Source organism: Neopelma chrysocephalum, unplaced genomic scaffold, assembly GCF_003984885.1.
Source record: "Neopelma chrysocephalum unplaced genomic scaffold, ASM398488v2 Primary Assembly neopelma1_82, whole genome shotgun sequence".
NCBI classification, from domain to species: Eukaryota; Metazoa; Chordata; class Aves; order Passeriformes; family Pipridae; genus Neopelma; species Neopelma chrysocephalum.
The window spans coordinates 4,497,152-4,523,397 of record NW_020897744.1 but is presented as its reverse complement, the minus strand read 5'-3'; the positions used below and the strand labels follow the sequence as shown (position 1 = coordinate 4,523,397).

The window sequence follows — 26,246 nt, the reverse complement described above, 5'->3', positions numbered from 1 at the left end:
CCTACATGTGTTGGTCCATCCTGATTCTGCAGCTGGTGATGTATCCCTGCTGTATTAGGAGTTGTTGCAGCAAGTCTGTGTTTGTTTGTGTGCACTTTTGGCCGTCCACAAACTGTGTTATTCAGCTGAAGTGCAGTTCCCTTACTCTCAGTACTATTCACTGCCTGAGAATGGCTTTCTGCAGCAGCTAAAAGATTTCAGCCAGCAGTGTCTGACCTCCCTGCAGTTGCCCTCCCTCTGCTCAGGAGATACTGTCCCTATTCACTGAGTGCAGCCTCTGCCTCTCCAGGCACTATTCTCCCTCTGGGAACTTGTGTCTGCAGTGTTTTCACATTTCCTTCCTGAGCAGGTTCATCCCTCAGCCTAACAGCAGTTTTTTTTTTTTGCTGGATGCTAAATCCTGGGTGTCTCCCCCTCAGTTGAATCCTGCAGGATGTTCTGTATAAATTTTGAGGTTGGGTCACTCTGTGCACAGGCAGAGAGGTCTGTTCCAGCATCATCTGCCATCTAGAAAGCACTGTCTCAACAGATCAAAGGAAGCACTGTGATGTTAAGGCTTGGCCACACTCCCAACCCCTTATGGTCTTCAAGCCCATCCTCCTGGAGCAGCTGCTTGTGGAGCTTCCACCAGGTGCCTACAATGAGGATTTGACTCGATGCCACTTGGCATTCAGCCCCCAGCATGATGGGCTGGAAAAAGCAGCAGAGGCTTACTCCTGCTACAGCAGACACTTTCCAGGTACTCTTTCCTTGATCCCTCTGTCTGTCTTCTTTATCCCAAAGAGCAGGAAAATCATGATAGAATTAAAATGGGATTTGCTTGCTGCAAAATCCTCAGCAGCTGTCTCCTCAAGAGCAGCTCTTCTGTGAGGGTCCAAGAGGTCGGTACTGAGGTGCAGCAGTTGCTTTTTGATGAGATAAGGACTCATCATATCCCTCTTTCCTTTTCCTTTATGCTGTCAACTTCCATGCTGTGATTTCCATAAGAGAATCCTGGGTGGGTTGAATAGGGACCACGTCAAACATTTCTGTCCTTCGTAACTTTGGGACAAAGAACAGAAGTTCCTTATCAACTGCCCTTATCTTGGAAGCTCAGGAAAGCAGATGGAGAAGGAAGACACAGGGATCATCTTGGTCACACTGGATCAGATCAAATATCCCTCTAGCCCTTGGTCTTGTCTCTGACAGTGGCCAGGAGCTGATGCCTTTGGAAAAGTGTGAGTAAAAAGGCACATATGTATTAATACTTCAGACTACTCTGCCAGCCTGCACCCAGCAAGCTATGGCTCAAACATATCCTTAGCTGCCAGCTGATTTTATTCCTCTTTTTAGCCCTCAGTGGATTTTTTTGTGCAATATGCAATGTCCTTGAGGTGGTGTTACAATGCAACACCCGTGCTGAGCAGTTACACAGCTTCACTACACACTGCATGGAAGAGCAGTTTTCTGCCTCAGACTCTGTGATCTTTGTCAAGGCATTTTGTTTCCCTGTATGTAAAATGGGGGTTACACGTTCCTGTTCCACAGGGAATTGGGAGGATAATATTTGTAGGTTGTTCGGATTCTAGGGCTGAGAGACTTATAGAAACATATATATTAAAGTAAGTAATTTGGTCTTAATCTGATTCCTTTCTGGCTTCCAACAGCCCAAGCCATAAACCCACACTTTCTTTTGATTCTTTGTAATTGAATTTATCTTAAAGAAAAGAAAAAAAAAACACAGGCAGATCTCTGTTGTCTTTATCAGTCCTAACATTTGTGCTGGACACTCTTAATGTGGGTTTTCCAGTGTTCCACTCTGAGATACAGCATGCTATCAGACCTTGATTGGGATATCATTAATAAGCACTGCAGTGGAATATAAATGTCAGCTTTGGGTGCCTGGCAGCTGCTCAGTGCTCCAGCAGATGATACTTCAGTTGGGGTCTCATCTTCAAGTAATGTGAGCTGCCAGCCCTGAGTCAAAAGCAGGAGACTCTGTAAGGAAAGGCACCAGACTCCTGAGAGTTCCTGGGTTCAGCAGAAATCACAGCCCTTGTCACGTTCGAACACAAGACTCCTCCATAACAGTTTAAAAAGAGAGTCTGGTGTTCCACTGATTAAAGAGTCTGAACAGCTCCTTCCCCTGTCTGGCTCAGGCTGCAATGCTTCTCTCCAGAAAGAAAAAAAGAAAGAGGAGGAGAGGAATAAATCCTTCTTGGTGTCAGGTCTGTCCTGGGAGGTGGAACATTCCTCAGGGTGGCTGACACTCGGTGAAATGGTTGAGTTGAGCATTTTTCATGCTCTGAAGCGTGAAGCTGTTGCCTTGTCTGCTCTGTTCATGCAGAGCAGAAACTCTGCAAAGGCTGATTAATCCATGTGTTCCATTCTCTAAAAATGAGAAGGCATTTCTGCACCTTTTCATTTGTAACTTCATGGAACTCCACATGTGTGGCAGAAATTAGATCATCTAATTGATTTCTAGTCAATCAGCAACTGTAAAGCCCTTGCAGGAGCCCAAGAGTTCACCCCCTGAGCTGCAGTGAAGGTTTCAGCCTGGCTCAGTGGCCACAATGTGGGATTAAAACTGCTTAAAATCACTGGACTTGCTCCCCTCTGGTGTTTTAGATTGCGGGAAGGCTCTGTAGTGGAAATGGGTGGGTGATGAGAGCAGTTTCCAAACAGAAGTGAGTGCCTGCAGACTGGGAATTCCAGACTGGAGAGCTCTGATACTGCAATGATGGACCAGTTCTGGTCAGGGCTGGAGCTGCATCGATGGGAGGCATCACTCTAGAGGTGATAGTAAGGCTTCATTTCAGCTCTGTGTTTATTTAGCCCAGACTACTGCCTAACAGGAGGTGGAGGTTCATCCTGACTCTGGTTCCTGTTTGAGATGAAGGGAGTGTGGATATAAAGGTGATATGAATTGTTTAGGTTTTTCTTTGTTGCTATTAGTGCATATTATTATATTATTGGAAGTTCTTGTTATTGCTTCAGTTTTGATCAGCTAAACATCTAACAATTCATGTAGAACCAGGGGTGGTCTCTGCTTCTTCCCAGATCTGCCACTGGAAAATACTGGAAGAAGCAATGATAGCCCCAGCCCCCAAACAACCTCAAAATCATCTCTTTCTGGAATAAGAAACAGGGAAAAGGAATGTATATGTACTGGTGCAGCAGCAAGCATCAGTTTTGGATCCAGCTACACAGATGAGTTTGGTTGCTTCATGTTCATCCCCCGTTACATCTTGTGACTTTCCAAGTGAAGCCCAGTTACCATCATCCACACCAAAACCCTGTGACCCTTAGTTATTAATTCCCTCTTCCCACTGACCTGGCTCTCCATAAATCCTAGGCCTGGAATCTTTCTTCCTTTCTTCTCCCCCTGCTCCCACCTCTTTCCCTCTTTTTTTCTTTTAAATTAAACACATTCCAGAGAGAGGCTGGGAGCTGTTAGGAAGCTCTGCATTGATGGGGCTTCCTTTGGGATGCGCAGGCTGGTGAGATGCTGCCTGTGCTGCTGCAGCAAGGAATGAGAGGAGGCTCCAGCCCGTGGCATCCAGCACTCCCAGTTCTGCTCCAGAACCACTTCTGCGTTCCAAGTTCAGCAGCAGAAGGGCAGGAAGTGGCTGAGGGTCCATGTAGACAACAAACAGGAACAGGGTGGCAGGAGAACTGAGGGACAGATACATCAGTGGGCTTAAGAGTAAACTGCCCAGCACTGCTGGGGTCCCTGAGCTGTGCTCTGACAACTGGCCTTTACTGTGCTTGCTGTTGCTGCAGTTGGATCTCTAGATAAATGCTGAACTGAAACATTTTCTGGTTCACACAGAACTAAAGGGGATCAGTTTTACACCGAGTGAAATGTTTGAAGCTGTGCACAGGTGAAGCTTTACCTGTGCTGGGTGTTTCTCTGTGCTGAGGACAACAGAGCCCTCATTTCTCTTGTCTGTGTGCCCATCACCCAGCCCACATTGGGCTCACCTTGATCATGAAAATAACCATATTATTTTTTTTTTCTGTTGGTGTAAGTGTTCTGCTGTGTCTGTTCACTGAGCAGAACTGGAGGTGGAGCCCTAGGGAGCCTCATTCAGTTCAATCTTTTCACTTCGACAGGGAAACTTTGATATCTGCTGTGTGATGCTGTGACAGATTTACCAATGTGCCATTTAGCAGACTTGTGAAAAATCTACATCCTCAGTTGCCTTATGAAAATGTCACAAAGAAATAAGACTTAAGCCATGCCAAATCAAGATATGTGCAAAATATTTTGACTGTTCTCAAGGGGCCTGATATTTCATCATAGAAGGAAATTAGATTAGTTTGACATGATTTGTTCTTGACAGATGTATGTGGACTGTAAAGTGATTTGATTGTTATCTTCCAGGTGCTTATAAATAGTCTAATTATTTACTGCTTCATTTTATTCTGGTTTTTATATAAAAATGGCTGGCTTCTGGGGGTTTTTTTAAGGATAAGCATCATCCTTCCCCTCTGCCCAGACTCACAGAATCCCATTGCCCTCCAAAAATTCTTGAACGTGTTCACCAGTTGCTCACCAGAACACTCTCAAAATACTCTCAAAATACTGTGGCCCACATAATCAGAAACTTTGGAATTGCCTTGCTAAGTCAATAATTAACAAGGTTTTGTCCTTTGGATGGTATGTTTGTAAGTGACACATCATAAAACCTTTCACTTTTTAACTTATTGCACTACCTTGATCATGCCCAGAGACTCAACCTCCCAGCTGTGTGAGTCTCCACCAATGTGGATTTCACTCCTGCCCAGAGAAAAAAGTGCAAAAGAACCTGGGAAACTGGAAAAAGGATCTTAAGGACACTGATTGAAGTCAGCCCAAGTATGGCAAGAGAAAGCCCAGCTGAGAAATAACACAGCGAAGCAGCGGATTTCCTACCTATTAATTTTGCACTTTGTGTTTGGGTTTACTGGATTCTTTTTGCTGTAGTGCTTTAACACAATAAGTGGTGTAAAACGTTTTAACTTTCCCAAAGAAGTCCAAATACTTTTAACAGATGACTTGATCTTTCGTGCCAGGGAGCGTTGCTTTAGTCTCTGTGCAATTTCCCTTTGAAAGAGTGCCCAGCCCTGCCTGAGAACAGCTGAAGGCACAAAGTAATTTGATCAAAATTTTCAGACATCTTGAGGGATCTAAGGTTTGTCCCATCAAGAACCACTTTTCACCTTTCCCTCACTTCTGCATCTTAAAAATCCATAAGGAAAGAGAAAAAAAAAACCAACAAAACCCAACCATTAATTTATATTTAGAAGCTGACTTTTCTCTTTGAATCTCTTTCTGGCTCAGCCAAACTCGGAGCCCGGGCTGACAGCTGTGAGTTTGTACCATTGATTTCCATGGACATGTTCCTCAGATAATTACCTGAGGGACCAGGTCTCAAAGCTCAGCGTGCGGCCCACGGCCAAGGCGACGGAGATCTGGCACTGTGTGGGAAGAAGGGTCAGTGCAAATCAAACAAGAGCCCCATTCCCACGTGAGAAGGAAATAAAACCTCCACGTGCAGGCATGTGGAGAAGCTTCTCATTAGCCCCTTAACTTAAACATAACCAAGCAGGAAAAATAATGCTGGCAAGAAAATGCAACTTGTGTTTATTGGCCATTCGGTGCCCAGCAGGTCTCAAACTCTTTGCATTGCCTTTTTCATTAATGCTGCACTGGAAACCCCCTCTGCCTGTTCATTTTAAGAGCTGAAAATCTTCTGTGTGCTGGAGGCATGAATAAAAGTTCATAGCAAAGAACATAAAAAGGAGAAGTTAACATACGTGGCTGTGAGCAACCTGGGTGGAAAGCTGAAAGCTCCTCACACAGTCAGTGCACAAAAAGGTTCCTCCAGACAGACTGATGTGACTCACTCTTTGCCTTTGAGCATGAAGAGAGACCATGGGGACCAGCTTGAGCTTCATTGTCTTCCTTTCAGGTGCCTAAATTAGGGCAGGTAAATCCTCCACTTCAGTGTAGGCAGGGACTGCTGTGTAGCAGACAGTGGTGCTTCAGAGGAAATAGGTCTGTCCATGGGGAACAGGATGTGTCAGGATATGCCATCATATCCTACCAAGATGGCAAAATCCAAACTGTCAGGGATGGCTCCAAAGGCCCTGGGGTGCTGGGCATGTTCTCTTTGTCCAGGACATCCATCCCATTGCCTGGTTCCCTTTTTACCAACAAAAGCAAAGGGGTAAACCAGTTTCCACAACAAAATTGTTCCAGAAGCTTGTTCAACAAGTGACTCCTGTGGTCTCAGCTGTCACCCTGTCCAGAAATCGCTGCCTTTGCTGTGTGTGGAATGGCTCTTTGCCATGATGGGGACCTGCAGGTGTGGTCAGCGAGCTGTGCTTCTGTTTGATGGGCTGCAGGAGAACAGAGCTCCCGAGGCCCAGCTTGTGGATTTGCTCACCACACACTGTCACTTGTTCCACCCTGGAAAATCGCAGACCCCAAACTTGGTGAGACGTCCTGAAAGCCAGCTGCGAATCCACCAGGGAAGTGGAAGTCAGGAATTCTTCCCATGCAAAAATCCAGCCTAATCTCCATGGCTATATTTAGGCATTTAAACCCCAACACACTGAGTGCCCCCAGTGTAACAGAGCAAAAGGAGTGTGAGGAAGTAGCAAAGTATTTGTCCCACATAAAGACTAAATATCCATTATCAGCAATCTCTTTGGCTTGCTTCCTCTGTTGTTTCTTTCCCTCTGGAGATTTGGCAATTGGATTGATTTGCTGCCTGACTCACTGTCTTAGATTGAGATACTGAGAATTGCTGACAGTCTTAATAAAATTAGTGTTTGGGAGGATGTTTGAACATTTGCCTTTGACGTTTTTAAGGGAGAGAGCTGACATTTAGTCTAAATTAAAAAGTTACTAAATTGCCTTTGTTTTTTCCCCTGACAAAAGTCTTAGTAATTTTCATCTGAAAACTTAGTCCAGAATTAGGAATTTTGGATTGCAAGTTTTGGTCTTTCTTTTTGCTGAGAACCTCTGCATAGTCAAGAAAGCACTAGATATTTAACAGAGTTTTTGGGAGAAATATTTTCATAAAACTGGAAGATAAATGTACAAGTGTCTCTCGGTATTGTTTTATGATAGTGAGGATTGTTTTTTCTATCTTAGGTGACACAGAGGTCAAACTGAAATAATGGTCTTAATATCAAACTCTAAGGACAGGCAATGATCTAGTTTTTATTTTTCAAGAATGGTTTGCATCATTACTTTTAAATGCAGTTGCCTGGTCTTTAGGATTTGTGATTAACTTTTACTCCCGGTGGGAAATGACTGAATTCAGGAGACATTTGTTTCATGTCATAACTGCTCTTTGTCTGCACACTCCTGCACTCTGGTCTATCCCCAGGTAACAGCAGCAGGCTGGACTTGGGTTAGCTCTGGTCTGCAAGAGGATCGCTTTCCAGTGACTGTAGGCAGTTTTCAGTAGCCCTTAAAGGTTTTCATTCAAGTGTTTGTTATTTTAAGCTCTTTGCCTAACAAGTAGAGCTGCCTGATGTCACTGTGAGTCTTCTTTAATGTTCCCTTTCCATAACCCTTGCAGCAAAGCATCAGAGCTGCTACCAGTCAGTGTCCACAGAAAGTGTGGAATCATGTGAAAGGTGTTCCAGGTGTCACCACTCATTTGGAAGTTGTGTCCTTCCAAAGGATGGGGCAAATAACTGCACTTTAAGGAAGTACAGCTCTGCTGGAGCCAGTGCACTGCTGGTCACCTCCCTGCCCTGTCTATCTGCCTGCCTGTCTCGTCCCTCAACTGGTGGGAATATAAGTTTCTGGGGTTGGAAGTGGCATTACTTTGTGCCTATGTCATTTTGGGGCCATTCCTGCTGGCTGTGTGCTGTTATCAGCAGAACTAGTTGCTCTTCAGTGGATTTTTGTGGGGGGGAATGGAACAGAAAGGCTGTGCCAGTCACAGCTGTCCATGTGTGCGGTCGAATTCCTGCTGCCTTCAATGGAGGGTGAATGCCAGAATCTACAACTTTTCCTGCTCCCCTATAGGCAGCATTGCTTGTTCTGTCCCACAAAAGGTTGCTATTCTCTTTTTCCCTTTCTCTGGCTGTGAGAAGTATAAACTATTTTAGTGCAGAGATTTTGGAAGGTTTTCTCCCTCTTCCCCATTTCCTGAAAAGCTTTCATACGGAGTGAGACACTCATAAGCTTTTCCGAGATAAGAACTTAATTTATTTACGCTTCATTGTTCCAGGCATGGCTACAGATTGGTTTGGAAATTTGCTGTTCCAACTTTAACAGGTCACTGCATGGAAAGGAGCAGCTGGATTCTCCTCCAGAGCAGCCGTCAGCTGTTGGAAATCTCTTGATACTTCCCTGGCTTCTCCAGATTCAGCATTAACTTCTCCTTCCTGTAGCAGGAATTTAATGCTACGTGCTGTGGACTCTTTAGCTAGAAAAAGGAGGGAAGCACAGGAAGGGAATACGGCGTTGATAGCAGATGCTGGTGGGGCTGGCAGAGGCCACACCATTGCTCTGAATCCTTTTCACCTTCATAAGGTCAAAGTGTAAGAGAAAAACCCTCTCCAACTGCAGCTCATCACAATCTTCCTGCAAGTAATTTCTGTGGCAAGTAGGCAACGAGTTCAAACCCAAGAAACGCAAACTCTTCTGCATGATTTTACATTGCTTTTCCTTCCCATCTCTTCCCTTCTCAAAAGGTGCCTCCTCTGTTGTGTAGGCCAGTGTTCCAGGTGCAGAGCTGGGGGCTGAAGGCACAGCCCCATTTCTCATCTCACACTGACTGCATGGCAGCAGAATTCTGCTGACTTGGGGGAAGTTAGTCCCGATTTACGCAGACAGAATGACCCATATGTTAAATGTGCACGATGACATGTGTAGGAGGTGTAGTGCAGCCAAGGAACTCTGCCATGAGAACAGTTTCACTGCTGCTTGACTTTCTTCAGAATACAATGACGAAAACTTCATATTGCATTAAGTAGTACTTAATTAATGTAAGCCATGAGAGAGAGAAATTCAAGCGACTTACTCCTTTGAGCTGGATGTTTTACTGAGAACTGAGCCAGAGTGACATAACTGGTGACTTTTTTGAGAAGTTGAGCTGTTGGTCGCCTCTCCTTCTCTACTTGATACTGAGATTCGTCCTTCAACACCAGCTAAAAAATGTTGAAAGCAGGTTTTCTGCTTGATCTTTCACAATCTTTCTATCAGCGCGTCTTGCTGTGAACTTTCTGCTGTAATTTGTCAGCCTTGAATGTCTCAAAAGGCCGTGGACAAAGCTGTGAGACAGGAACTGCACATGCAGGAGTGTCCCAAGGCAAACAGGGCTGTAGGCATTGACAACTTACAGTATTTAACCTCTGCAAGGATTTGACTGATGGGCATTTTGCAAATAGTCACAATCAATAGAATTTTTTCATATAACTAAATCTGATTATGGGAAGAGAATAAAGTGAGAAGGGGAAAGAACAGGGGAAACACCATACAGTTACCATTGCTGGTTATCAGAGCTTGGAATTTATGTCCTGTGAAAAACATGGGGAAATAACTGAGAGCCAGGAGGGAAGAGTTACTGGCCATGACATCATTAACTCTGTTAATACAAAACTTTATATGCTCACAAGGAGAGACTTGTCTGTTGAGCTGATGGTAAAAGGGGGTGGATTTTGCCTGCTGTAAATTGATGTGGTTCCACTTTAACATGTCAAAATATTCACTGGCCTTTTGTGTGGTTTTGTCCAGACCAGGGATCCTCAGTTCTGTGAGGTGTGACCTTTTCCTCTTAGCCTTTCAGGTTAAAAGGGTATAAAATTTATTGCTAGACATGGAGGTTGCAAGGATTTTGGTGAAACTCAAGATGAAGTTCCCAGATCCTTTTGATGCATCGTTGACTGTTTTCAGGCACTTTGTCTCTCCCCTTTATTCTGAACTCGGAGCTATTCATTAAAAGGGAAGAAAGAAAAAGCAGTTTCCTCTAGTTAAGATAGTTAATCACATTTAGAAGATCCACAGATGGAGCCCCCTGAATGGCCTGTTGAATTTGAGACTCAGCTCTCCCTGGAGGATATTAGAGTCTCATCGTTCACACATCCAGCTCCCGTAATGACGACTGGGATTATTAGAGAAAATCCCCTTGTGCACCAGTGAATCCAAGCTCATGTGGTTCTCTTGCCTGTGCATTTAGACTCCAATTCACAAAACAAAACAGCTGGATTAGTACAGGCAGGGCCAAGTCATCTGGGGGAGGAGTATGTTAAGTTTTGTGAGCAAAGTGATCATGGCTTGGGAGCATTTCATGATTTGTCTGAATGTGGAGTTGTCTCGGATTGTGTGGGGGAAGGTCATCACAAAAATGCTCTGAATAATGATTGGGTTTAATGTTCAGGTCAGTGGTCTTGTGTGATGTGTGACTTTATGGTACAGCTTTCCTTCTGAAATTTTTCCCAGTGTGTTCACAACATCCCATGTCCCGGCCAGTGCTAATCGTAATCACTCGTTAATTGGAAAATGATGAGGGAAATGAGTAGCCCACTATAGAATGAAATATATTCCATGGACATCTGGTGTTAGATGCCTCAAGGGTGAAATAAGAAAGCAACTGTTGTGTCCCCAGGGAACTGTAACCCTGCCAGTAAAGTTTTTTGTTCAGGGGGTGTAGTGGGAAGGGTTCCTTCTCTTTGGAAAAGTACAGACAGCGCTGGCATTGAGGTAAGGGATTCTCCTACATGTGCTGTGAGGGAGAACTGAGCACACACTGAGTTACTCAAAGGCTGATGTAAGTGGAGAAATCTGTCCCATCCAAACATAGAATGGTGGCTGGGCAGGTATTTCAGCCAGTGAATAACCAAAATATCAACCAACCTTCAGGGATTAACCATATGTCATTTACCCTCCTGTAAGCAGAATGAGAATTCCATATGCATTCCCATCCCATGATTTTGAGTTAATCTTCCACTGGCGTGTGATTTTTGAGGAGCTATAGATTGAATCCAGGCACACTAGCCAAGCCTAATTTCCAATTTATTTTATTTTATTTTTTATTTGTTTCTAGGTTTTAATATTCTTTTTCTTTTCAAATTCCTTCAATACCAAAGGGCAAACAGATTCTTGGGCACCAATTTAAAATGCTGCTACTAATAACAACAACCTAACATTTGCTATTTGTGAAAAGCTGAGAACCAGCAATGATGAAAGATGAAACTGCCCCAAGTTTCTTGGCAAAAGTGACAGAGGCAAATATTTCAGAGGTCATTTCCATTTTGAAATTTGCTTCCTTGGAGATTGTGCTGTGGTAACAATTTGTCTTCTAGATGTTATCAGTGAAGCACTGGAATTCCATAGTAACTGAAATTAAAGAATTTTAGGATGTAGAGTCTGGCTGTTGAAGATATCCCTGTGCTGCTGTTCTCATTAGCCTTGCTGGTCTTACAGGCAGTTGCTGCACAGTCCAGGTCCAGCATTTCTCACTCAACATCTTACAGTGCAAACTCAGAATGATTTGGTTGTCCCCATTCACTGATATAACATGCTTGACTCTTGTCCTATTTGTTATCTGTTGGCCTTTCAATAAGTTTTCGTGGGTTTATTTTTTAAAAAGTAAACATAACCCCAACCTTGTTTGTGCACTAATTGAATTTGCAAGTGAAATAGTGGTCTCTTATTTAACAGCAGTGCTTCAGGAGCACTAAGGCACCACTCAGAGCAGGGCTCTCTATGAACATTGAACAAACAGCCACAGCAGGACCTGCCAGGTGGCAGCTTCTGCAGTCCTTAACATTCCTTTTTTTTTTGCATGGGAATAATGGAGACCCTGAAGAAGTGCTGCACTGATGGATTTGGTGAGATGTGTCTTATGTAAGAAAAAATTACAGCTGAAAACTGTTGTTTCCCAGCCTGATTTGTTCTCTCTGTAGCAGGGCTGCCCAGCAGGTGTTTCTGAGATCAGCTGAGGATCTCCCTCGAGGCCTGATTATTTTTACTGTGCTTTGTTGGGTGACTCCTCCCAGATGTCCTTGTCCCTGGCACCGGGGGCCACCTTCACTGATGGCACGGCAGCTACTGTCCCAAAAGCCTGGAAGAGTGGGCTACAATGTGGAATGAGGGATTTGTGATGTGATGAGAGCTGGTGCTGCTGTTCCAGGCTCTGGCTGGGGCTGGAGGGGACCTGCATGTTTCAAGGCAGTCCTGGGTTCTGGAGAGCTGGTTTTAGTGGGGTTGTGCTCTGCCTGATTGCTTCCCCAGCTTCTGTGCAATCCATTTCTTTTTCCTGCCAAAACCAGCTTGCAAAGCCTTTGACTCTGCTCTGGCTCAAGGGCAGTAATGTAGGAAAACAAATGTTTTCTTTTAGCTTTCCTGTGCACCTTTTGATACGATCCTGATTTTAACGTTGCACAGTTCTCTCGGAGCATAAAACTCATGTTGCTTTTGGTTGTTAGCTGAGTTCAGCAATTCCAACTTTGTCCAGTCTTTCTAGGCTTGGATTCTGACCTGTAGGCTTACTGGGTGAGTAGGGAGGCTGTACCCAAGCACTGGTAGAACATTTATTTGTCCTTTTTCACCTGCTGCTGACTTGGATCTCGCTGCTGGGGAGCAGCATCATGAGAACAGCTCTTGGTATGTTGTGCTCTTGCAGTTGGTGCCTCTCCTTGGGGTATCTTGTGCTTCAGGGATAAGGAATTGAAATCTCTTTTCACTGGGAAAAGAGGACTTGTGTGGAAGCTTTACCCTGGAGAATGTAAGAGGCCATGAAAGGAGATGACTGCAGGGTGACCTGATCTAGAAGTCATCGAGTACCTACTCTGATCTCCAGCTCAGAAATGAAGTGCCTGTTTCTCTGAGCAGATGAAAATACCCCAAGGGACAGTCAGATTTCTAAGAAGTTTCAACACCTACTTGCAGTGTTTCTTTCCTTATCTCCCTCCAGCAGTTGGAGGTCATGTGGAACACCTTTTTTTCATGGAATTGAGCCGCAGATTGAAAAACCTGCTGCAGTAGATTGTGAGCAGGTTTCTGTTTTGACTTTTCAATTTATATCACTGAAGACAAATTTTATTAGTAAAATCTTGGGCAACTCAGCAGTGGATTTTTAGGCTCTGACTGGGTGCCTGGAGCAGCATTTCTTTGAACTGTCTTTGAGAGGAACTGCAGCTGTATAAATGGATGAAGACTGTGGAAAGAAACTATAAATATGGCTTTATTAAGGTGGGTTTTTAAATCAAAGTGACTTTTTGAAATATTTTAATGAACCTTAAAAACTATTTTGCAGTTCTTTCCAACAGTTATGTTACTTTTCAGCAATGGGAGAGGAGGGGCATGTTAGTGAGGGAACTGTGGCCTTTGCATCTCTGGCAGTGGATGGGGCAGTGCCTTTTCCATGGACTCTTTAACCTTGGCTGGACAAAACAACTTAAAATGGCCAACATGCTGCTTCTGCTACTAATTTTCATGGTGTAAAAGGTGACTGGGCTACGCAGGGCTAGAGAGATACGATCGGGTGGTGTTGGGGGTCAGGGAGTGAGGAATTTGGGGGCATTTGAGACATTTCCTGTTGCCCTGCAGCTCTTTAAATGGGCAGTGGTGGATTGTGCTTTACCAGGAATGTGACAAACTCACTCAATGTATGTTTTCCTTGCTAGAAGTAAATTGAAAACAACGATTTAGCACATGAAAAATGTGCAAGCGTAGCTTGATGATGGTTTAGTGCCTTATATTCCCCTCGTGTTCTTGTCACGGGGAGTTTAGGATCTTTGCTTAAGTGCACGTGGCAGGTATGTGAAGTCCACAAGCCAACTGGTACTTTGTGTTGGCTGTCCTGGGAGTTAATCCTGGGCTCAGTGAGCACCACTGAACTCTTGTCCTTAGCAGTGGGAGCCAGTGAAACTGTAGAAGAAACTGGGGCTTTACATCAGAAAAGACACGTCCATTCCAGCTTAAACACACACCTCCACATCTCCATGGCTCTGAAGCTGGCTCCAGTGAAATCCAAAGAGGGTTAGTCTGAAACAGAGAGTGGAGCAAGGGGTAGGTGGAGGGATATGGTTGGAAACTCTGGGCTAAACCACTGGCACTTCTGTCTTGCTTATTCTCCACCGTAACGCCGTGTCTGTGAGGAGAACACTGGGCAAGGTTCTTCACTGAAGGCCAAGACCATACCATGAAGGAAATCATTCAGAAAGCTTCACAGTAGTAGTAAAGAGTGTAAAAGTAGCTGTGATGGAAGTGTTTTCTTCTGGGCACAGACACAAGGGTGTGTGCACATGTACACAGGATCTGTGTAAATGACCGTGTATCAGAAAAGGCACTGGAGTGCATCATCCAGAGGTGGGCTGAGCTGGGAGTTCCACTCAGCAGAGCCTGATGAAAAGAGGCTTTGTAGCAACTACAGTGCTCTGTTTGGGGAGGCAGAGGTGTTCCAGATACACTGTACCATCATGGTCAGAATGCCTTTGTTTTTGGCACAAAGGTAACCACCTCTTTTTTTATTCAAGTGTCACATTTTACCCGTTTGCATTTTCCTGCTTGTATGTTTTGGCTTTGGCCCAGGCCCTCGGGCTGTGTGTGCTCATCTGGTTTTGATAAAACATTGAACTTAGACAATACATCTTCTTGGACATTTCTTCCTGTTAGATTCAAGTGTGATACAAAGCAACCAGTACTTGATCAGTAGCAGACACTGTTTTTATCAAGCATTGTTGGATGTTCATTAGCCATGAAAGGACTGTAGAGAAAACTTGCCACAGCACACACCAGTACAGGTAGGTGCTTCCTCTTCTGAGCCCTTCTTTTAGCCACTTCAGAGAAGCCCCAGGCTGGATGTTGGGTGCTCTTTTAAAGTCCATATTCACCTACTAGGCTACACCATTTAAATTATTCAGCTGGTGTTTATCTTGCTTCTTTTACAGCCTTGTTAGTCTGCTAAGAGAGATAAAATGCTCATGAGATATTGAACAGTGGCAGGTGAATGGGAGTAGCAACCTCATTAAAAATCATCTACTTATCCTGATATTTAGGTAGCATTTAATGACATGAGAATTTGGAGTGCAGTAAAATACTGGGTAAAAAGCTGAGTAAAAATATCATTTCTTCTGGTCTGCCCAAGGAGCTTGTGTGACCTCTGATAAAATTGTGAGTCTGTCAGCCTCTGTAATATCCTTAATATCTTTAATGTAGGCAAGGAAAGGATGTACCACATCCTTGTTTATTAGACAGTGATCTAAAACATGAAGAAAGGTGTTCATCTCACTCAAGTTCATCTCTCTACCTGTGCATCCAGCACTCATCTATTCCAGTCATCCAGGCTCCCCTGGTGGAGTAGGAAGAGGGAGAAAGAGGGATGTCTCCAGAGGGCTGAGCATCCCTGCCTGATTTGCATGCCTGGCAAATCCACCAGATGTTGCAGTGTCACCACATGGTGTTAGTGATGCTGAGTGAGCTCGGAATGGGTGCTGTGTCTGTGTGTTTGCACCATTCCTTGAAGAGCAATTCCCTTAAATCCTGGTACCTGGGTAGTTCTGCCTGAAGCCTGGTGTGCTGGGGTGGGCACAGGGATTGCTGTGATCCCTGCTGTTATCTCAGGACCTGAGCCTGCCCACAGCCCTCCTGTGATGCTTCTTTTCAGTGCTGTCATCCAATGTCCAGCTCTCAGCTCTTCCAGCAGGGCTGGTTTGTGAGACGGGCGATGGGGGAAACTCCAGGAGGCGCTGCAGTGAAGTTGTTCCGTGTGCTGTTGGAAAGCCTGAGGAAGATAAAAGCTCCTCAGCCTTACCCAGCACTGCTGTCAGAGGTCTCAGCCTGACCTCAGGCTCTGACAGACGTGTTTATCCAGCGTGAGGGAGGCTGGAGGCACCACTTTGTTCTCAGCTGTTTTATCTCTTCGTGTCTCATCTCCCTTCCTCCGTCCGGGGCACTGAGATGAAAGTTGAGTGCACCCCTCTGCAAACTTCCTGATAGATCCAATTAAAATACCTCATCCTTGTAGCACATGGGAGGGTTGAGCCATTGAACCTATTCTGCTGCAGGGTTACGATCCTGGAGCTTTTTTAATGTCTTGTTTCTGGGATTATGGGTATTCAAACCTGAGATTGAACACTTCGGCTTTTATGGGAAAGGCTGGTAGAACTTAACATGATATTTGGTTTTCAGCAGATTTTTACTCAACGTGGAACTGAGTCTTGCCATCTTAAATACTATACTCAAATAAATAAATGTGGTAGAATCCCATTTAATTTGTGTGAGTTACACTCCCTAAAATCCTCTAGGCTATTTGAACAGATTACAAGCCAAAACCCCGAGTTTCCCCCTAAGTTTCCAGCTGTGCAAATCCATCCTTAGATATTAAAAAGACTAAGTTTCATTATACATTTTCTGTCTCCTGTATCTTGACCAATTTGCTACAACAATCAAAGATCTTGTTCTCAGTGTTGTAACCAACAAGTGTTTTTTTTAATCATATCTTAATCCTCAGAGGCAAGAGATAACTCTCAGAGCTCACTAGTTTTTTCTGTGACACTAAAACACATGACAGACCCCCACTAAATCTGTCTCCAGGTCCTGGGATTAGAAGGCAGCTGACAATGCTCATTAATGATACACAGGATGAGGGGGAAATCCTGCTTACACTCCCTGTATTGATTGTTCCAATGATTGCAATGTGATTTTATTTTTGCCTCTATCATGTGGACATGGCACAAGAAGAAATACATAGCAGAGGTTCCATTTTTTTTGAAGTGTCTCTCATCTAAGCCATCTCCCATTTAAAAAATGAAGTTGCTTTTACAGGAACCATACAAAACCCTTGTCAAGACTTCTATGAAATACTGTTGTGTCCTAATAATAACTCCTAGCTGAAAAATCTTGGCATCCTGCAGTTTAGGAAAGGGTTTTAAAATTCACCTTCAGTTTTTGGGCAACAGGCAAAACATGTGGCTCTGTTTAGGAGCTATTTTCGTTAAGGCCTGACAATACAGGATGATAAAATACAGCTGCATTGTTTAAACTTTCAATTTAATTTCTGGTTTGTGTCCAAGTTGTTTCATCAATATGGCGCCATTCATTTCAAAACAAAGCCCTTGGAAGGGTCTCCATTACCCCACCATTGATCAAGAGGGTGTTAAAATGTGGAGCCTAATTATGTTCCTGGCCTGCTTGGAATTCCAAAATTGGATTTTTATAACTGTCAAATTTGCAATCAGGGTAACTTTCCATGACAATTAGTCAGAATTATTAGGGCTTTTGTTGCCAGGGAGTTATAACTAATGGTGGTGGTTCACTTTTCAAGGCTCAGTAAGTGTCAAAGGCAACATTTATCTTACAGAAGAGCCATTTCACTCCAACATTGTCTATACTGAACTGCACCCGAACCTCTACTACTGTTACAGTCATTTTTATCAACCCTCCAGGGCTGAGTTGTGGCCACAACCTCTACTGAAAGCTCTGCAGACAGAATTATCCACTGGGTCCTGCCTTGTTGCAAGATGGGACTCGAGAATTGTGACATGAGAAAGTTCATCCTTGAGTGTTTCACTCAGGCTCAGCTTGGTGAGGGATGGTGCTCAAAAGGCTGTTGATTTTGGTCAATTATTGCTTTGAATATTTCAAATGAGCCAAACAGAAACATCTGTGCAACCTGTCTGAGGAATTCTCTCTCCTCCCAGCCTGGCTGACACCTTACCACAGTTAAAGCACCTGTGTGTGTGATGGTGAGTAGGTGCTAGAGGCATTTACCCAGGTAGGAAATCTTCCTTGGTGTAGCTTTAAAAACATTTAAAAAAAATACTAAAGGGGAAAAAAAACCCCAACCAGTTGCAACAACAGGCAAAACCAAATCCAAAGACATATTAAAGCTGAGATATCTACCCTATGCTGCCTTTTTCCCTGTATTGACCAGTGTTTAGCAGCCATGTGGTACTTTAGCCCAAATGCTGATGCACGAGGGTGTTTGCTCACAGGAGAGCAAACACTGACAGAAAAGCCTTCCTTGCCTCCTGTGCAACACCCATTTTGGAGGCACCTGGTGTCTTCATCTTTGCATTAGTTAAATGAACCACTTCCCAGGGGCAGTTAAAATCACCCTCTCCGTGTTCCTGCTGTTCCTCCCACCCCACACTGCCCTTTCTGTTCTACTGACTCAAGTGTCTCTGCAGCCACAGGGTCTAAGGAACAGATCTCCTTGAAAAATAATCAATTAGCATGTTCAGATTGGGTTATTTTCAGCTCTCTCTTTCCTCTCTGGCAGAGTGTCCATCCATGAGGTGCAGAAAACAAAAGTGGCAACTTAAACCAGTTAAACTTAAGCACTGGTTGAAATGTCACCTCTGGTTTTCCCCAGGCAGCCAGAGCCTGCCTTTTTCTCCAAGAACATCTCTTTTCCTCCTAGAACACCTCTTTTTCTCTTAGAACATCTCTTTTTCTCCTAGAACCCCTCTTTCTTTCTTAGAACATCTCTTTTTCTCTCAGAACACCCAGACCATCTCTATGTCCACTGACATATATTTACCTGCATTGTCATGGTGATTGTTTTTGACAAAAAGATCTGGAATTCAGCTTTATTGATACAGGGTCCAAGTTGTTCAAACCCCTAATCCTGCAGAACGTTTGCCCGGGAAGAAAGAGGGATTGTAATCAATTTTACTTAATTAAATCAACCTAAACTAATTGTCAGCTAATAAAATAGTGTTGGTCAGCTCATAAAACAGAAATGAAGATTAAAAGAGCAGTTGCCATGAACAGGTGGTAACTCTGTTTCCAAGTTAGACCACATTACTCTCTGGCACAGAATCTCTGAGAATACCTCATATTCGAGTTTTTTTCAAAAAATGTTTATGAAACTTATAAAATATAGAGCTCATTTTATAACCAATTTTCTATCTCACCTGCCAAGAGCAGTGGGGGTTGAGCCAGCATAAGGCGGATGCAGAGTTTTAGGCAGTTGTCCAGAAATGGATTCCCTGCACAGGGCTGTGGAATACATTTCTACCTTTGACTGGCCCTTCTTTTGCAATTCTTGAGATTTAAGTGGGGTTTTTTTTGTTGCTATTACAGAAAAAAACCCTTGTAAACATGTTTTTAATCTCTTTAATCTTGACCTGACACCATTGTGCAAAGGGAGAAGCTTCCTATGCACACTGTGGCTGCTGTTTAACTCTAGATGGATCTTGAGTCAGTAACAGGATCCCTCTGAATTTGATCTTTGGTATTTATGTTGACTCTGCAGATCTTGCAAAAGGCATCAAACATTTATCTAATTTTAGCTGGAAAGGACTAAACTGGAATCTTTGCTTCTCAAAGTAGAAGCAGAACTTGGTGGTTTGTAGTTGCTGTTAATAGTTGAATAATGGAAGAAAATTTATTGCACGGTGGCTACTACAGTTTTTGGTTAATAGTGCAAAACCATGTGGTTCTGAGGCTTTTGTTATGGCTTGCAGGGAGTGTGGAGTCTCTGTGGTGATGCAGGGCTTTAGACACTCGTTGCGCATCTCATTGACCTGCCATTTTCTGTGAGCCCTTCCCAAAATCTCATGCAGGATGCCCTTGGTTGCTCTTATGTGAAGTCCTCAAACCTGGTAAGGCACTGAATAACTGGATTAATTCTCTTCCACGTCAGCCCTCCTCTTTGAGAGGGCACAATCACAGTCACTCTGCTGCATTGACACAGCTCGTTGGGTTCTGGCTGCAGGGACAGTCCCAGTGCCAAGGGGATGCCTCTGGGGAATGCCCCACCTGAGCATTTCAGCTGCACAAGACAAACTGTGCGACCTTGTAGCCTCCAGCATCTTGTTTGGGGACTTGGCCTGGCTTTAATTTTTGGTCACACATTGCTTTGGGACCCGGACTTGTTTTTAAAATGTGAGGCTTGACTCTTGTTTCTCTGCACTCCTCTTGCAGCTGATGTGCCCTTCTCTGCCATGGAGGGCAGCTGCTCTGGTCCAAGGGAACCAGTATTTTAGGCTCTTTGAGACTTGCCTTTCTGCTTTCTTTGGGCTGGTGTCTGACCTGGATAACTGAGCTTTGCTCTGTCTCCTCTCAGAGGCAAAGGATGAGTTCCCCCAGCTGGCTGTCCAGGGGAGGTGGGGAAGGTGCTAGAGCTGCATCCCAATCCTCCCCTGCAATTCTGTGTCTGTTGTAGCAAAGTCAAGGAGCAGAGGGGCTTTGACTTCCTTCCTGTGAAGCAGGACATTACCGTGGCTTGATACAGACAGACCTATAGGAAGAGGTGGGAGAGTTAGAAACCCATCTGACAAGGTCAGGAGTGTTGGGAGAGAGATTTCCATGGGAGGCCAGGACTCCCCAGTGTGGCTCCTGCAGTTTGTTTAGGAGGTTGCAACTGCTGCTGAGACAGAAGCAAAGCTGGTCCTGGCCATGCAGCAGGAAACATGACACAGCTTGGAGCCAGCTGGCACTGGGGACACCTGCAGGAAAGGCTGCAGCATGGCCATCACCTTCTCCCTGTGGGATTTCCCAGCAGCCAGCACCACTGCCTGGCTCCCACTGCTTGGGCTGCTGGGAATAGAAGTGGTGGGAGCAGTGCAGCACATGCTGTGGTTGCTTATCTGTGCAAAGCCATGGTAGGAATTTATGGGAACATCCCCTTGGGTCCCTGATCTGATTTACCATGTCCTTGCTGAATAAGCATCACTTGAATCCCAAATCTTGGATTAAATTAGATGAAAAGATTCCTCACACTGGCAATCCTGTGAGGGGCTTGGGGGCAAGTCCCTCTGAGGCAGAATTTCTTTAAGAAACAGGGAATAAAATAGTGTTAGTGTTCACTCAGGGCAGTTTTCTCTTCATCCACGTGTCCCATACTTACCTAACATTGAGGAAACATTTACTGGGAGTTACACCAGCAGTCAGGTCTCTATTTATTTCCCTCAAAGGATGGCTTTAGGGGGAATGTCACACTGTGACTGTGGGACCGGCCTCAGCTCATTATCACTGCTTGTGTGCTTTAAAGCTTAAGGTGATACAGAGTAGCTGGAGGAATGTTAAAGCATCACTCTTTCAAAGAAATGTGTGTTCAGTGAGTTTTTGAGGGTGTTAAGGGAATCCAGACTAGATTTGCACTGGTGTAAATGCAGCAGCACTTCCCATTCCTCCCAGTGAGGATGAGTAGGAGGACCATGAGCAAGTCTGCTGCTCAGCTTCCCAGGCATGTGCACAAACCCATCCAGGACCCCAAACTAACAGAAACCATATTCAAAGCAATTATCTGATCTTGTTTGTTTGTTTTTCATATGATGTTTCTAGACACTGGTGCAACAAACACGCCCTTGTAAAATCTTGTAACAGTTGTTTGTAGTTAGTATCTTCAAGATGGTTTTATGTGTGCTGATCATGACTAATATCCATCTCTTCAATGTGATCATCACCCTCCAGTGCTGGGGGAAGTTTTTCATACTAAGACAATTATTTTCTCAGCTTGTTCAGCATTTTTTCTTCTTCCTTTTTTACCCTTCTATTCACAAAACACAGATACTGATTTGCTCATGTATTGTGCTTTCCAGATGAAAGTGCTTTGTGGTTCACAGACTTAAATAATTAGGTCTTCACAGACCTCAGACTGGTTATAAAGGCAGTTGGAGTCGTCATCTCTGGTTTTACACTTGGAAACAGAAAAATCTGTAGAGACAAGTTAACCAACCCAGCTCACAAGCAGAGCTGGGGGCAGACACCCCCTCTGAAGTGTACTGGTTATCCTAAGCATTAGGAGGTGCTGCTGTGCCCACACTGCTAAAGGCCTTCTCCCCTTCTTGACTCCATCTCTTCCTGTTGTCACAAACTTGTTTTTTAGCATATGCACCAGCTGCTGGAGAGGTGCTGGGTTCCTCTTCCTGTGGCTCAGAGAAAAAGACAGCAGCTGCTCTCCCTCCTTGAGCCTGGGACCACTTTTTCCCCACAGTGTGCAAAGGAGGCAGTGACTGCCGTTATCCCAAAAAACCACCCCAGAACCAATCCCAGTCCCTTCTACACACAACCAGAGTGGAAGCTGCAGCCTGTTTCACTCAGTAGGTTTCACAGAACATTCTGAGTTCAAAGGGACCCTCAAGGATCCTCAAGTCCAGCTCTTGAGTGAGTGGCCCATGCAGGGATCAATCCCATAACCCTGGTGTTATTAACACCGCGCTCTGACCATCTGAGCTAATCTCTGCTTTGTCTGTGGTTGTATTTCTTGGAAGCATCATCTCCAGTGGAGGCAGGGGCTGTTTTACAGGCTCGTTTCAGCACGTGGGAGAGCTGTGTGTGTGCTGTGCATGCCTGGCTTGCTGGGGATGGGATGGGGGAGATGCTGCCAGGAGCGCGAACGAGCCGAGCGGGGGAACGGAGGCGCTTTCATTCCTCACCAAGTTTTGCTCCTCAAGCTGAATAAATGTTTTCTGTGCTGAGCCAACGGTGTGCAGGGAGAGGGTTTACCACATTCCCAGTGATAATTGCCTTGTCTCCCCCCCGCAGGTGCTCCTGGCCGCCAGCACGGTTCCTTTCCCAACCAGGACCGTAAGTGGGCAACAAACATGAACTTCCTGGAAAGGCAGAGCCTGAGAGTGAAGTGGGGTGCGCTCCTGGGTGGGGGGCTGTGGCAGCCAGGGATGCCCTTTGCTTGTGGGGAAGAGCTTATGGGAGGGGGTCTGTGAGTCTCTACCTGCTCTTTGCCTCATTTTCCCTCAGGTACCTGGAGGGCAGGGAAAGGGGAGTTGGGAATGGCCGGTTCCCCTTGGGGAATTGCCCAGGCAGTACCTGGTGAGCACCTGGGAAGGGTCATCCTGCTTGTCCTTTCCTAGTTTTCACTTGGTTCACTGTCAGAGGGGGGGTACCAGGCTCCACAGACCCTGTCTCTGTCCCAGGGTGCCTGTTGTGCTTGCCTTGTCATTAAAACTCACCCCCCAGTTTTCCCTGACCTGCTCATGCTCCTCATCAGCCTTTGGGGGTGGTGTGTTGAGAAGAGCCAGACCCGGGGTTGGCTGGATGAGGTGAGTGCTCAGAGGGTCATGGCTGTGACCTTGTGTGTGATTGCAGGCTCTCCATGAGCAGAGAGGTTCCTCAGCCACTGGCATCCAGCAGCCTGGGGTCTCCTCATCGTGTGTCTGTGACACTCATGTTGGTGTCTCTGAACAGCCTCCCCTGAGAAAACCAAAATTGTTTTAAAGGTTGAAAGTGAATGAAACTTATTTGTTGCTTGCTGGTGGACAAACTATATGTCTCCAAATTCATGGAGAAAAGTGGCTTGAAAGCTCTCTGCTGCATGTGCCACCAAGCCCAACCAAGGTTTTAAATTCAACCATATATATCCAATGACAGTTAATCAATGAGAAGCAGGAATTCACATGGGAGTCTTTGTAGCTGATGGCCACGGGCAGCTTTTGTGGAAGATGAGAACTGTGGCAGCTCTGAAGCCCCACAAACGCTGAGCACACGAGTTACTCCCAAGGGCTAGTTGGGAAAGCAGTGGTGTGCAGGAGCATGAAGAGCTCTCACTGCTCTGCCTTTCTGCTCTCCTTGCTGAACACACACTTAGCAGAAAAATCAGTGTCCCATAGCCCAGAAGCTCCTGTGAAGCCTCAGATTAGGACAAGCCCTGGTCTTTCTGCTCCACCCTCTGTGGGGATGTGCTTCATGCTCTAGCTGCAGTTCCTCTCTGTGTGCTCTGCCCATGGATGCCACAGAACATGCCACTGATTCCTCATTATCCGTGGCTGCCCAGTGTGGAATTGGCCATTGGTCCCAGGCAGAGCTGGAGGAGTGGGCAGGAACCAGAGGGGGCAGCCTGGGCAGGATCTGCCTCAAATCTGCAGTGCTGCATCCCTTGGGTGGGACCCTGAAGCTGAAGATGCCCAACACCTATTCCCAGTGCTCACTAGGGAGGGCTTTTGGAGTGTGTAACAGCTTCCTTGGAATTCTTCATTCTTATTGTATCAGGAAAAAAAATGAATGTCTGAATAGAGAAGTCGGTCCCAGTCCTTCTGGGAGGGAAGGGTCCTTCAGTCCTTGTTCCTACCCTCATTCTCTGCCATGATTTGGGATGCTGTTGCTTACTCCTCTCTGTTCCTTGGGCATGTCCTGGCACACAAATGCATTTCTTACCACACTGACCCTTGTGTTGCAAGTGCCGTGCAGAGGAACTGATGACATGTCCAGAGACACTTGGGAAAGTATTGTGTCAGCAGGAATTACATCTTAAATTTTCTCCAGTGCTAATTATTGGTCCTGCCACAGCCAGTCTTAGTTCTGGATTGACTTTTTAAAGTGGTGATTTGTTTCCTTGGTCTGCCTCCACCTTTGTGCTTCAGTTTCTCCCTTGGTGGTTGTGCCCTTTTCAACATCTGCCCTGTTTGGTGTCCACAGAGAGCACGAATAGTCCTGCCCCTGCACATCACAGCCCTCTGAGGAGACAAGATGTTAAATTATTTTAAAATGTGGTTTCCTCCATTGTGCCCTTTCATGCACTTTTAAGGTTTCACGCAGGCAAAATCTAGCAGATGCTATTATTGTTCTGCTAATGTGACAGTGGGGTTAGAGCACAGAACTGGGTGTTTATGATGGTTATGATGGGTGTTTAAGATAATTAGAGGGATGGAGCACCTCTCCTGTGAGGACAGGAGCTGGAGTTTTTCAGCCTGGAGAAGAGATGACTCTGAGGAGACCTCATTGTGGCCTTCCACAATGAGAGGGACTTATAGTGACAGGACAAGGGGCAATGGTTTTAAACTCAGAGGGCAGGTTTAGATTAGATGTTAGGAAGAAATTCTTTACCTAGTGGGTGGTGAGGCCCTGGCACAGGTTGCCCAGAGAAGCTGTGGCTGCCCCATCCCTGGAAGTGTCCAAGGCTATTTTGGATGCAACCTGGTCTAGTGGAAGGTGTCCCTGCCTGTGGCAGGGGGGCTGAAACTGGATGTTCTTTAAGTTCCCTTCCAACCTAAACCATTCTGTCATTCTATGATTTATAGGTTGATTGGTTTTAGGGGGGTTTTTTGACTGTGCAAGGAATTCTCCTTATTGGCAGTCTGGCCTGGGATTCCTCTAGTGGTCTGATGTTTGAAGGTTTCCTTCTATGGTTTGCTCTTAATCATTTAGCTTCCAAATGATATGCTGATTTTTGGGCTATAGGCTAAACTCTTTGGAATTGTGGGGCAAGAAGGCAGAGACTTATTGCTTGTATTTGATTATGGGCTTTTTCTACACCTTGGTGATCTGCATCCCAATACTTTGGGAATGCCACTCCAGGCATCTGGCCCACTGCCCCGGCAGGTAATCCAGTGTTATGTTTACTGCTGGAAGGCTTTCAGAAGTGTGAGTTGCTGCTGTATTTGTAGAAGGGGCAGGAAGGGCTGTCTGTTTTCTGTAACACTGTGGTGTTCCTTGTGGGCTCATAAGCACTGTGGCACAGAGAGATCTGCACATGCTTCTGGCCACACTCAGGCACTTCCAGCCCTTCCCAAGGTGGGTGTCTCTGGCTGGTGTTTGCTATTGGCTGTTTGTGAGGCTTCAGCCCATCAGAAACTTTAGTTTCAGGGAGTGAAGTGGAATTTGAACTATCTGAATATAGTCCTTTGTGTCAAATCAAATGATTTGTTAAAGTGAGGCCAGATTTGTGGGGAGAATCAATCTTTTTTATTAGATCAACTGATGTGGAAAAAGCAGACAAACTTTCAGGCATAATAACCCTTCTCCTGGCCTGTCTTTATATTGCAAGAATGAAGGGACCTGTCTGCCAGGGGAGACTGTGCTTTAGGATATGCATTCACTCTGTTCCTCAGCAGTCTTGGTCTGAACACAGACATGGGTGGCATTTTTGGGTATGCTTGTATACTTGTTGGGATAGAAAACTTTGTCTCCCTCTGTGTTTGGACACTAGATGTTCCTACAGAACAAATAATGGGCTCTGCTCTGCAGCTGACTCATTGTGCGAGTCTGGGGCTGATTATGGATTCCCTCTGTGCCTCAATTTCCATCTGTAAAATGTCACAGATGCCCACCATTCATAAATCGCTTTCAGATTTCCAGATGAGGTGCTGTGTAAGTGTAGAATAGCATTAGTTTATGCATATTGTGCTAGAGGATAATATAAAACACATGCAGCAGAAGAGCCTCACAGATGTCTCTCTTTCAACTGCAAAAGGCAAGGCCCGGGCTGATGATTTAGCACAGCACTAATTGGACTAAAATAGGAGATTGCTTTTGTACTGATGCAATTGTCACCATTAAAGTCCTCATTTACCAACAGTTTCTGGAGATAGCCCAGTTATTTCCTATTGAGGAGAACTGTAGTGCC

General features: G+C 45.1%; 1 protein-coding gene across 6 annotated transcripts in view; it reads left to right on the top strand.

Annotated features, from left to right (window-relative positions):
* COL26A1 (collagen type XXVI alpha 1 chain) overlaps positions 1 to 26,246 on the top strand; it is a 181,679-nt gene that overhangs the window by 103,038 nt on the left and 52,395 nt on the right. For 3 of the 6 annotated variants that reach the window (XM_027690959.1, XM_027690960.1, XM_027690958.1), the window contains one exon: positions 22,433 to 22,531. The exons of 1 other annotated variant lie outside the window; for it this stretch is intronic. In XM_027690959.1, coding sequence (XP_027546760.1) covers positions 22,433 to 22,531 — 99 coding nt within the window. The remainder of the gene's footprint in view (positions 1 to 22,432; positions 22,532 to 26,246) is intronic. 2 more of the 6 variants (XM_027690956.1, XM_027690955.1) reach the window with 1 other exon arrangement.